The sequence below is a fragment of the Callorhinchus milii genome, unplaced genomic scaffold (genome assembly GCF_018977255.1).
Source record: "Callorhinchus milii isolate IMCB2004 unplaced genomic scaffold, IMCB_Cmil_1.0 Scaffold24, whole genome shotgun sequence".
In the NCBI taxonomy this organism is placed as follows: Eukaryota; Metazoa; Chordata; class Chondrichthyes; order Chimaeriformes; family Callorhinchidae; genus Callorhinchus; species Callorhinchus milii.
The window spans coordinates 97,597-110,815 of NW_024704765.1; the positions used below are offsets into that span (position 1 = coordinate 97,597).

The 13,219-nt window shown below is 46.3% G+C and overlaps 1 protein-coding gene across 1 annotated transcript; it reads left to right on the plus strand.

The window, feature by feature from the left end:
• The first annotated feature begins 3 nt into the window (after positions 1-3).
• On the plus strand, positions 4-12,417 carry utp3 (UTP3 small subunit processome component). The gene is made up of 16 exons (XM_007910720.2): positions 4-80; positions 1,175-1,259; positions 1,869-1,925; positions 2,487-2,543; positions 2,857-2,941; positions 3,059-3,133; positions 5,583-5,704; positions 6,202-6,351; positions 7,549-7,620; positions 7,741-7,781; positions 8,102-8,198; positions 8,625-8,807; positions 9,803-9,918; positions 10,509-10,572; positions 10,856-10,963; positions 12,236-12,417. The coding sequence occupies exons 1-16, from the start codon at positions 64-66 to the stop codon at positions 12,323-12,325; spliced, it is 1,419 nt and encodes a 472-aa protein (XP_007908911.1). The 5' UTR covers positions 4-63; the 3' UTR covers positions 12,326-12,417.
• Positions 12,418-13,219: the final 802 nt, after the last annotated feature.

Consider the following 13,219-nt stretch of genomic DNA (forward strand, 5'->3'; position numbering starts at 1 on the left):
ACCAACCGGAACTAGAACTCGGACACGTTCACTCGCGGACAGGAAGTTGCCGGCGTTGGAAACATGGGGAAGAGGGGAAGGTGAGACGCATAGATAGAGAGAAGGGGGAAGGGAGAGGGTATGGGGTGAATGGGGGCGGTGGGCTGTCGGAGAGCGCATGGGGGAGAATGGAGGTGTTTTGGGGGCAGTCGGGTGTCTGACGCATACGAAACCCTTCACCGTTGCTTAAGAGTCTCCAAACCAAGTTGAGAATTCCTTACATCCCACCTACACATGGGAATCCCAGCCATTTTCTCTTTGACCGAGCCTTCAGCTCCCCTCTCGACTCTCTTCCCCCTCTTCGCTCCCTCCCTTCCCTCACCCTGACCATTTCCCCCCCAATGCTCGGGTCATGACCCAACTGTGCAGCGCCTTGGGACGTCCTCCTGACGTGAAAGGCGCTTTATAAATGGAATCTTGTTGTTGTTGATAGATTGAATGGATTGCGCTCCGTGCCTCGCTCTCTCTTTGGAGGGACGCCCTCTGCTTACCTAATTCTGGAGAGTATGAGGCAAGCGCCAAGGATTAGGACCCCAGAGTGTGCATTGGGGTGGGGTGACTGGTGGAGTCTAACCAGCGAAAACAGCATAGCTTGCCATTGATGTCACTGTCTGGCGACCTTTCCGCTGCCTGTCCAGTTAGGGCTTTTCAGGGTTAACAGGAGCTGTGTGTAATAATAATAAGAGAGGGGGGAAGAGAGAGGGGGAGGGAGGGAGTGGGGGACGGAGAAAGGGTGGGAACATGGGAAGAGAAGTTGGGCCCTCGAGCTTGTTCCGCCATTCTGTTAGATCAGGGTGGTCCAACTAGCGGTCCCCGGGCCAATTTCATCCAGTCCTCCCTCCCTCCATTTCATTTCATTTCATTTGGCCCACCTGTTCCCTCTGCTGTCTCAATGCTATGGTCAGGATGAAAATCTTGGTTAATATATTGGGAGCCAGTGGAGCTGGGTGTGGATGAATCTTCATGGCATACTGGTGTGGGTGAGGATACAAGCTACGGTTTGAGGACTGGAATGAGGGAGACCGCCAGGCATCATATTAAACATAGCTTCAATGTGATGAGCAGCCTGAGTCCAGATTACTGCATACTGATTGATTCACTTTTGGCCTGCTCTCTGTGTTGTGTCACTTTGTAGAGCATCTACTAGACCGAAGAAGCAGCAGGAGGAGTATGATAGTGACGATCCTCAGGCTTACAGGGATTTACCAGTGCCAGATGTTGTGAGTATTGTGTGCTCAGTGTAGCAGACCTTTTTGGAGAAGCTGTCTTTTGTTTGGTCAGTCGGGTTACACCCACGGAAACCCATCACCATGTTTAAGAGTATCCAAACCATGCTTCCCCCTACATATCAAAACTCATATACCTCTTCCTTCAGTCCCTACTCGAGACCCTTCAGTTGGTTTTCACTCTGGCCATAGCACTGAGACAGCACTTGTCAAAGTCACAAATGATGCCCTCTCTCTCTCTCTCTCTCTCTCTCTCTTTCTCGGACCACGGCTCCCTCTGCCTCCTTGTCCTTCTTGACCTCTCCACTGTTTTGACACAGTTGACCATGCTGTCCTCCTCCACTGCCTCTTCATCATCCACCGGGTTCTTGGTCGAGCCCTAACTAATCCACTCCCATCAATACAACTCCGCAAACATTTTTTCCTCCTAACTCATCTGGATCACATATAATGTACCAAAGGTTCCTTCCTTGACCCTCTTTTTTTCTTTATTTACATGAGGGATGTGTAGAAGGCTGAAGCTAGCTGAGCGAAGGGGGCAGGTGGTTGAGTGGGGTGGTGGGGAGAGATTTTTGTTGCATTCAAAGTTTTTTCCCTTTGTAGAACTCTGCCGAATATTTCAATGATGAGGTGGACAAGTTTCATGACAGGAAAGTCACGGTAAGATTACGATCATGTCGTTCACAAGCTCCTAACCACATATAGAGGGCAATATGTATATAATACTAGCATTTTTGAAAAATATTAATTCTTGATGTAACAGGTAACTGTCAGTGTGACTGGTGATCAGCATCCAGACACCTTCCTAAAAGTGTGTGGTATGGGCTTAGATAAGGTTAAATATCCAGGCACACTTGCCAAGGCTCACATAAAGGCAAGCTGTTAGGGTGAAGTACTGGAAGGTGATTACTGCCCGTTGAACTACACCCAAGCAAGGGTTAGCACCTTCGCTGTGCACAATTGCCTGCCGCGTTTCGCCCACAAAATATACAGTCAATGCAGTTTACAGTATTCGATGAAGCGATTTGAGACGTCTCCAAGACATGATAAGGCACTATATCAAATGCAAGGATTATTATTATTAGGACATGAGAAGCAAAGAAAAGGGAGGGGAAAATTGAGTTCTTAACAAAGATAGGGGTATGTGTTTGCTTACTGTCTGTCTGGCACTGGAGTCCAGTGTGAGGGTTTCATTGATTGTGGTAACTTCCTTGATTCTAGAAGCTGTTGGTGGAGGAAGTGGAGCTGGACCACGGGCAGGAGGCTTCGGAGGAGGAGGTAAGTGAGTCTTGCCGAGCACTGAGCTTTAGGTTGGTACCTAAAGAGAGCACAACAGAGAAAATGGTGGCTCCTTAACGTTACTCTGTGCAGATCTGGTGACTTTTTGGCAGCAAGGTGTTTTTTCGGTCATGGTTCAGACAATAATTGTTCATTTATCCGATTGGAGGTAAAATGTTGCACGTGTGAAATTTCGCTCCTGGAGACTCCCAGTCGAGCTCTAAAAGGAACAACTTCATTCAAATGATGTTGATAGATTGCTTGGGCAGTTGGCTTTGCTTTGATGTTCCTCAGATGTCTTGTTTCTCATCAGGAAGAAGTGATGGCCCTGGACATTGGCGACTCTGACGAGGACGAGATCGACATGGAGAGCGACCTGGACGACAAAGTGAATGATGGTCAGTAGCTGATCTGCCACCCCTTGGTCACAAGAGGAGCTCTTAGTAATGTGTTATGTTGCTTCATGTGCTGTAAAATTGTAGCAAAACTAATGTTTGGTGCACTTTGTCCTCCAGACCTCCCAAATGAACTGGCCTGGGGTCAGAAGAAGACCATATATTACAGCACAGACTATGACGATGAAATCCCTCGTAAGTGCACGTTATTTCTACCTCACTGTAGGCTCGGGTGTTATGTCAGTTATTGAGAAAGTCTTGAAAAGTTGGGGCTTTTTTTTAACTGGCATTGAAAAGGTTAAATAGTGACCTGACGGGTCTGACTACACTGATCATTAAGATATATAGAGAAAGAGAGAGATAGAGAGAACAAGAGAGGTCCTTACACCCTATGACCTATGACGAACACTTCTAATTTTCCTGATTGGCAGACTACTCTCCGCCAATCAGGATAACATCTTTTAATTCCCACTCTCTGGCACCTTTACTCCACTCTTTTCTTTTCATCTATTTCACATTCATTAATTTGGGGTCTCCTTAAAAACACCTGTGAATATAGCAGCCTAGCCTATTCGTCAGAGCCACCGACCATTCTCAGCTATCATAAGAACATAAGAATTAGGAGCAGGAGTAGGCCATTCGGTCCTTCATGCCTGCTCCGCCATTCAATAAGATCATGGCTGATCTTCTCACCTTACTCTGATTACCTGCCCTATCCCCATATCCCCTAATCCCTCTATTTTTCAAGAATCTATCAGTCTCAGCCTTGAAAATGTTCAAGGACTGATCTACAGTCTTCCTTCCTACCCCGCATGCAGTCCCTGACCTGGACCACTTTCTGCCACATCGCCAGCCTCCAACCCTACATTACACCCAACAATTTTTCCAATGCCCTCCTTGCTGGTCTCCACACCATTCACAAAGTCCAATTGATTCTGAACTTCTTCACCCACACTAAACTCCCCATCACCCAATTCTTATCAGGCTCCATTGGCTCCTTGTAGCAGAACAGATCAACTTCAAGATCCTCACAATCACATACAAATCACTTCATGCACCTGCCTACCTCCAACTGCTCATACACACCCTTATGAGTCAAGAAGGTGGGGAAGGCTGCCGTCACCTAGCTCTTCCCTTCCTGAAACAACAGAAAAACTTGTTGTAATAACTTTTTGACATTCCCCTGTGCCCCCGAATATGGAATTTTGTGCCGCAAACCGCATTAAGGCAAAGTCTTTCAAAGGGTAATTAGCAAAGACAACAGTAACAAGATTACATTTATAGAGTGCCTTTCATGTGGGGAGGACGTCCCAAGGCGCTGGACAGTCAGGGTTCAGGACCCGAGCATGGGGGAGGGGTGGTGTAGGGGTGAGGGAAGGCAGAGAGGTGGAAGGGCGATTCAAGGCAAGATCGAAGAGAAAGGTCTTGAGACTGGCCTTGAAGGAGGCAAGGGAGGAAGTGAGGCGAAAGGATTGTGGGATGGAGTTCCAGAGTGTGGGGGCAGAGAGGCTGAAATCCCGGCCACAGATGATAGGGCGGGTCGGGAGGGAGACATGGAGCAGGCCGAAGCCCGCTGAACGGAGGGAGCAGGCAAGTTGGTAGGGAGTCAGCAGGTCAAAGAGGTAGGAAGAGTCAAGTCCATGGATGGCCTTGAAAGTGAGGATGAGGATCTTGAATGCGATCCTCTGAGGGATGGGGAGCCAGTGGAGTCGGGCGAGGGTGGGAGTGATGGGGTCACAGAGCCTAGTGCGTGAGAGTACACGAGCTGCAGAGTTTTGGGTGATCTGGGAAGAGTTGGGAAGACCGATGAGGAGAGAATTTCCATAATCAAACCTTGATGTGATGAATGAGTGGGTGAGGGTTTGGGCAGCCTGAGGGGTGAGGCAGTGTCAGAGTCTGGCAATGTTGCGGAGGTGGTGCCGGTCATGGTGCGGATGTGGGGGAGAAAGGACATTTCAGGGTCTAGGTTCCTGACTGGCTTAGTGAGATTGAGTGCAGCCGTGGAGGCTGATGCTGCCAGAGCCCGAGGTGTGGAGGCGCTGGCGCAAGCTAATCAGGAGGGCCTCGGTCTTGCTAACATTCAGCTGGAGAAAGATCCTTGAAGACAACAGTCTGAGTGTATTTTGTAACATTCAATGATCACTTTGCTAATCCACGATCAGTCCTGAAGGAATGGTTGTTGTTTCTAAGATTTCTCACTTATTCTGTGTTCAGTGTATATGTCTAAAATTTATAATACAAAATCACATTTGTAAAGCGCCTTTCACGTCGAGAACAGTCAGGGATTCGGACCAAGAGGGTGGGGGTGGGTTTGGGATCAGTGAGGGTGGAAGGCAGAGAGAGTGGCCAAAGGTACAGTCAAAGAAGAGGGTCTTGAGGTGTGCCATGAAGGAGGCAAGGGAGGGAGCGAGGTGAAGGGAATGCGGGATGGAGTTCCAGAGGGTGGGGCAGAGAGGCTAAAGGTTCGACCACCGATGGTGGAGCGTGCCGGGCGGAGACTTGGAGCAGGCCAGAGCCTGCAGAGTGGAAGGAGCAGACAGGTTGATAAGGGGTTCAAATATTGAGGTGTAGAAAATGTTAAATGGGATTGAGAAAGTAATTGTGTTTAGAACATTCCCAATAAATGGTTGTTTTGCATTCCTAGGTGGTCAGAGTCAGACTGCTGCTCTGGCAGAGGCTGAGGAAGAGGAGCAGGAGGCCCTGAATATTCAGAGACGGATGACCGAGAATCTAACAGAGGAGGACTTTGGCCTGGACCTCATTCAGGTAACTGACCAAAAGAGACTCGAGGCACACAAGATCTGATGATATTAAGATCTTTGTGTAAAACTAAAATTGCAAAAACCATCTTGGTTTGGCTACATATCTGGTAACATATCAAAGGAGAAGTTAAAAGTTTTGTGTGGATTGGTTTAATGTCTCGTCTGAAGGACAGCACCTCCAACAATTCTGCACCCCTTTCCTCCACCCCCTGATTCCATTGTGCTGTGCTAGGAGTATGATTCAGGCGGACATTGAAAGACTTTTACCATTGTTATTTCAAAGAAAAATGGCGATTTTTTCCCGTTATCCTGTTTTATGTCTCCTGGTCCACATTTACCCCCCAAAAATCATCATGTTTCTGACCCAGATGAACTGCTACGTTTTCTTTTCTATTTTATGTGTACATGCCGGCAGTCTTACCCTTGTTTAAAGAACACAGGACCTGTGTCAAGGACTATTTCATGGTGCTTGTGGAATTGAACAGCTTGCTTTTGTGACAGACGTTTTCCCAGCCACAGAAGCAGCAGGAGGCAGGAACTGAACAGAAAATACAAAAAGACTTGAAACAGATGTCTGTTAAAGAGAAAATGAAGCTGCTGAAAAATGAATCTCCGGAACTGCTTGAGCTGATCCAGGACTTTAAAGCCAAGGTGAGCAGAACTGGTTTGAAAGATAATAATAGACCAGTAGTAATAATAATGAGTTTGATTCCCGGGCAGGGCGAAACATTAGGCAAGTTTCCTTACACCGTGCCTCTATTCACCTAGCAGTAAGGAGGAACCTGGTTGTTAGTCGATTGGTGGACCGGTGGTAATAATCCTTTCAAAAAAATAATAATGATAATTTGGTCACTCAGTCCACGACTGTTTGTGGGACACTGCTGTGTGCAATTGGCTGCCGCGTTTCACCCACAAAATATACAGTCAATTCACTTTACTGTAATAATAATAATCCTTGCATTTGATATAGCGCTTTTCACGTCGGGAGGACGTCCCAAAGCGCTTCACAGAACACACTGTAAAGTGAATTGACTGTATATTTGTGGGCGAACGCGGCAGCCAATTGCGCACAGCAATGTCCCACAAACAGTAGTAGATTGAAAATGACCAATTTATTATTGTTTTGGGTTTTTAGAGGGATTATTATTAGGTGTGTGGAGTAAGGAAACTTGCCCAAGGTTTCGCCCTCTGCCTGGAATCGCTTGCAAAGCGAGTGCTCTAACCACTGAGCTACAGGACTCCACAGACTTCACTGTATATTCTGTGAAGCACTTTGACACATCTCAACAATGTGATAAAGCATGATATTATAATCCTTGCATTCCATATCGAGCCTTATCAAGACTTTGAGGTATCTCAAAGTGATTCGCAGGATATATTGTAAAGTGTAACGACTCTGGTTTGTGGGTGAAACACAGTAGTCAGTTTGCACAAGGCTAATCACACTAGGAGTAATGGGTGTGATTAGTCTTATGCAAGAGAGAACTTAGGCTGCAATGTTTTGGGTGTATTCACTTCACATTGATCATAGATTGTTATACCTCAGAAATCGACATTCAGCCCATCACGCCTGCACTGGTGGCTTACTTCAATGAACTTCCTGCTCACTCCCCACTCCTCAAAATATTTCTTGCCTTCGAGCATCTAACTAATTCCTTTGTGAAAAAATTTATGGATGCAAAGTTTCCTCATAATTAGATAAATTATATCCAAATGCGAGGCATCTTAGCACTGTACCTGCCTGGAATGAAGGTGTGTCTGTACCTTAGCTGCTGAGTTGCTGTGCCATGTATCTGATTAGGCAGAACACTTGAGTTCCCGGATCATTTCCTGATTTGTCTATTACAGCTCACAGAACTGAGAGATGATCTGCAGCCACTGATGGAGATGGTTCAGAGTGGGAGGATTCCAGCAGGGAAGGTATAATGAGGAACAATTAGAATGTGCTATGGTGACTGTTACGGGAATGGCACATTCCTAAAGGGTGTGCTGCTGAGATCAGATCATTCTAATTCATTGTAATATCTTATTTATTCACAGGGTGCGAACTACCTGCACACCAAATATCTGCTGTACCTGAAGTAAGTGTTTTTGTCCAAGTTTGGGGGTGTAGGTGAAGCTTAATTATAAAATAATAATAATAATCCTTGCATTTGAAGCGGCTTATCACATCTTTGAGATGCCGCAAAGCACTTCACAGAATATACTGTGTTGTGAATTGACCGTATATTTTGTGGGTGAAGCTTAGAGGAAGGTGGGGGGGAGGGAGTGCGTGTGAAGCCTGTGGTGAGGGGAAGAGGGGCTTGTGTAAACTTGGGGGTGCAGCGGGTGGTGGGAGAGGAGATCTATATAAATACAGACTGGAGCGATGTCCTATTGATGAAATGTTTGTGATCTACAGTTACTGCACAAACATCAGCTTTTATCTGGTGCTAAAGGCGAAGAGGATGCCAGCGCACAGCCACCCGGTGATTGAGCGACTTGTCTCCTACAGAAACGTGAGCTTCTCAGATTGATCCTCTCTCTGATTCCAGGCTGAGCTTTGCCCCTGTGACCTGCTCTCGCTCCCTCCCCTTTGGGCACTCAGCCACTTACATTTTCATGTTGGTTGGTTTATTTTCTCTTTTTCTCCCAACTGGCTGGAGTTCAATCGAGTGGGGACCGTCGATGAAAGTGATTAACTTAAGTTCCTACGGACTAAACTTGCTCATGGTCTCAGCTTTAAAAGCCATTGTCTTAAAATGAAAGATAGTGAAAGAGGTTTTGAATTTTTTTTTAGATGAATCCTCCACAGATCTTAAAGAAAACAGAGACCACATTAAGGCTGAATTTAAGAATTTTCTAAAATCCTTAAGACAAAGCTTTGAAGGATAAAAACCTACAGAGATTTCAGGCAACGGTTCTCGTTTTATTTATCTTCGCAGCTAATCAATGACTTGACGGTCGTGGACCAGAAGATGTTGCCAGAAATCCGGCAGCTTTTGAGTGAAGACCAAGTTAGCCAAGCCAGTGGAGCGGCCGAGAACCAGCAGCACTCAGAGGCAGTGAGGGAAGCACTCAGCCAGACAAACAGGCTTCCAGGAGCCGGGCAACGACCACAGGAGAAGGTGAGCAGCAAGGAAGCTTCCGAGACTGACCTAGGCAGGAATTGAGGAGGAGGGGAGAACAAATGCTACTGTTGTAAAAAGCAATCGGAATGCTTGTCTGTTTTATCTGGAGATTTGGAATATAAGAGAAAGGGTTTAATGTTGAATGAGATCTTAGTTGGGCCCCAGGCGTTGGGTTGTGTACAGTTTTGTGGAGGTACTGACATGAAAGCAGTGCAAGAGAAAAGATGGTGTGTAAGTTAGAGGTTGCGATCCCAGGATTTCACGAGCACCATTATCAATCGGAAGCCCAGGATCCTGTATAGTAATGGTGCTCCCGAAATCCCAGGATTGCAACCGCCTAGGTTATGTTCACTGGAATGTGATCAGTGTTGAAGAGAGTTTTGAGAATTAGGGGCTTTGTTTATTGGGAAACGTTGAGGAGTGATTTGACAAAAGTCAAAGATAGTAATAGATTGTTCTACTTTCCTGAAAGTCGGTGACGAGAGGCCACAAATCCATCAATTCTTTTAAAATCATTTAGTTTTGTTCAGTGATGTTTTTGAATTCTCACACATTTTGGGTTTTGATGAATATTTTGTCAGGCTGATTCAGTCAGTTACAATGTCGTCTTTGAGTTGGAAGGTTGTGTCACAACGCTATTTCACAACTTGAACTCACAATCTATACTGGCACACTCTAGTGCAGTGCTGGGGGTGTGCTGCATTGTCAGAGGTGCCATCCTTTGGATGAGACATTAAACAAAGTCCCATCTGCCTTTTTAGGTGGATGTTAAAGATCCCATGGCGTTACTGGAAAACAAAAACAAGTTTCTTTCTCTGGTGATCTGCCAAATAAAATTGGGTCATTTACTTCATGGATGTCTGTGGGACTTTGCAATGCACAAGTTGGCTGCAGCATTCATATACAATTTACAGTAAATCCTGAGACACTTTTGGAGCCATCCTCCTGACATGAAAGGCCGTGTCAAATGTAAGATGTTATTTTTGATGCAGGCAATCCTGTCTCGAGACTCTGAGTCTGACCTTGATGAGGAAGCTGCACTTCAGTATTACAGGGAAATGGAGGAGAAGCTTTCACAGAAGAGGAAGAAGGGAGTGGAGCAGCACAGGTAATCAGCATACAGTGACCTGAGAGCGCTAGCTTTGTCCTACAATATCTGTATATTTCAGGAACACCATTACTATACCTGTTGGCTAAGCCGAAACGATCACATCTCTGATTCAGAAATTGTGGTTTTAAGTCCATCAGTGGGGGGGGGGGGGTGCGGAGAGCAAGGTCCCCTCAAGGCTGAAATGGCTCCAAGGTGACATGCTTGGTAACAGACTGTCAGAATCAAATCACCCCTCTGTGGCCGTCTCTAATCCACTTCCTGAGCCAGACTGGTCCACAACCCAGTCAGCCTGGCTCATCAGCAGAACTGGGAGCGGGCAATGCTTCCACTCAGCTCCTGTTAACCCTGCAAGTCAAAGCTCTAATGGGTAGAGTGGTCCCAGCTGGATAAACAGCGGGAAAGCTTGCTAGACAGCGATCTCATGAATAAATGGTAATATTGAGCTGCAGGGCTTGTCCTGGGTGTGTTTAATGTGTTTTGCTGCTTGGAGCAAAACCTTGTCACAGAGACGGACTGTGATGCACGTGATTTTGTTTCTTCCTGATGTGAAAGGTGCTATACATTGTAATTTGTTGTTGTTGTTTCAGCTATGAGGCAAATGCAGGTGTGGAGGAGTTGCACCCGGACGGCAAGAGAAAGATCACGTACCAGGTTGTTATCAGTTTACCATGGATAACAACAGCGCTCGGTAACAGTATTGGTAGAATGACGCTCGGGTGTCACAATCGCTCCACTCTCTCATTCCCACAGCACTGTGTGGCACTGTGTTGAGCACAGACTGGCTCAGCCTTGTACCTTCAGACAGTACAGGATTCAGGGGCATTAAATTAGATAACTTTGTTATGTTTAAATGTTTGGTTATGAAAATCATTTGTATACACCTGTCTGTTCAGATCTGCTGCGTGCACTGATTGTAACCTCTGGGCTCTTGTAGATTGCCAAGAATAAAGGTCTCACACCCAAGAGGAGAAAGATTGATCGGAATCCTCGGGTCAAACACAGGGAGAAATTCAGACGAGCTAATATCCGTCGTAAAGGCCAGGTATGTGAAAAGCACAGAGCACATTGCACACGATATTGTAAAGCCCTGGGTACATCGTGAAGCATGGCTACATTGTGCCCTGAAGACAATTTTTTAATGAGTTAAGTTTGCGATAAGGGGCTTCCTAACTCTCAGCTGGAAAAAGCCTCTCAAATACAACAACAACTTGGATTTATATAGTGCCCTCCACGCCTGACGCGTCTCAGAGCACTTTACAGTAATGGATCCCGGGACCGAGCCAAGGGGAGGGGGAGGAAGGTGACCAAACACCCGGTCGAAAAGAAAGGTCTTCAGCAGAGACCTGAAAATGGGAAGAGAGGGAGTGAGGCGAAGGGAGTGAGGAAGGCAGATCCAGAGCTTCGGGGCATAGTGGCTGAAGGCACAGCCGCGGCGGGTGGAGTGGAGGACTCGGGGGACGAGGATTCGTAAATGTTTTAAATACAAACATTTACTCCGCGCAAAATTTTGTAGATTTCGTAGCGCAACACTTTGCATAACTTTATTGGAATGGAAGAGGGTGTGTGAGCTCGTTTCTAAACTGAGCAGCAGGTTTCCTTGGTCACCTTGGCTTAATTTGGTAGCCTCTGCACCCCCACCACCACCCCAAGCCTCTAGGACACTAGGCTAGTACAGACCTGCCAATGTTAGAGATGTCGTGCTTTGGATAATAAAATGAGGTTCTGACTGCCTGTTCTTCAGGGAGATGATAAAAGATCCCATGGCACGATTCAAAATGAGAAGGGAATTTCTCCTCATGTGCTGGGCAACATCCCCCTCCCCCCCCCCCCCCCCCCCGAATAAAAATGGTCTCTCACTCCAAGGCTGTTAGTGGCACTACTGTGCCAAAATGAGAGATTATCACCTTGCAGGATCTCCTCTTTACTTCCTCAATCAGTTCCTCCATATGCTGCTGGAGATTTCCAGTGCAGTACAGTACCAACCAGGCCTGCTGCGAGCAAAGCTCAGTCACAAGTACACATGTCCTGCTGTAGGATGACTCAGTCCCTGCCAGGACTAGCGACAAAACCTAGTGAAGAGGATTCTCCTTCACGCCCGACTCCCTTACAAATGGGTTCCAGGAAAATCTGGAACAATGCAGCTTAGTTTAGGAAGAGGCAACAACAGGTTGAGTGACATTTGATAGGATTTGGTGATTTTCAGCAATTCTTAAAAATAACTTGACTGAATTTAAAAATCCCTTGTGAGAAATTCTCAAATGTTTTCAAGCTAAGATGAATGGCTTTCACAGAGGGACTGTGTTTTTTTTAATAGGTGCGGGAGGTGCGACAGGAGGCGAATCGTTACAGCGGTGAACTGTCTGGTATTCGTGCTGGAGTTAAGAAGAGCACCAAGCTCCAGTGATGCTGGTGTCAGCTTAGTGTAAGATCATCAGCAGCTACAAATTATTTGATATGGTATAATAATGAATTTGTAAAATAAAGAATTTGTACCCAGCTGGTCATGCAAATCTGGAATGCAAATCTTCCTGAGAAGCAGCTGTTGGCTGTTCATTACCTTTAATATCTGGGCTATTGTTGTGTTCAAGAAATATAATTGCAAACGTTGGAAGGAGGTGGACTACGCCTTGCCAATGGTGCGGACAGCATCAATGCTGAATTTCTGAAAGCTTCTCTGAGGGAGGAGATGGAAAACAGTTAGGATCTTACAGGTCCAAGCCAGTACCCCGCAACTTGCCTTGGAGCTGCTCTCCTAATGGAGGTCAACAGGATTCTCTCTGAGGCCTGCACCTTGTCAGTGTAATTGAGATGTCTATCCACAAGAGTGTGACCAGTGAGACCGATAACTACAGAGGGATCTCACTGAGTTCAGTGGCTCTTAGAATGGTGCTTCAGGTAGTCACTGCATGTTTATTGCACGCATTTGATCAGCAAGGAGCAGGCTGACTTCTGTTCTCATGAGGAATATGTGGGACAGGTTGTGGCTCTCTGAGATTGTAGAATGTCGTAAGGCTCACTTACATTGCGATCATCAACTTTCCCAAAGCTTTCAACCTAGTGCCTTATGTGGCCCTCATAATGAAACTGGAAGCCTTGGGAATACATGGCCAAATCCTGGATTTTATCTGGAATGTGTATTCCAGCGCCAAGATCCTAGAAGCTGAAACTGTAGGATTGTCAGGTGTGTCATCCTGGCTCTTATCACTCACGCTCTCGCCTCGGAGACAGAAGGTTGTGAGTTCAAGCCCCACACTCATATTGTCTAGGCTGATGCTTCGATGCAGTGCTTCACATGAAA

Excerpts from the sequence above, each read along its gene's own strand:
- utp3 (XM_007910720.2), top strand. Across the intron at positions 1,260-1,868 it reads ATTTACCAGTGCCAGATGTT|AACTCTGCCGAATATTTCAA; the intron begins GTGAGTATTGTG and ends TTCCCTTTGTAG. Across the intron at positions 8,808-9,802 it reads GGCAACGACCACAGGAGAAG|GCAATCCTGTCTCGAGACTC; the intron begins GTGAGCAGCAAG and ends TTTTTGATGCAG.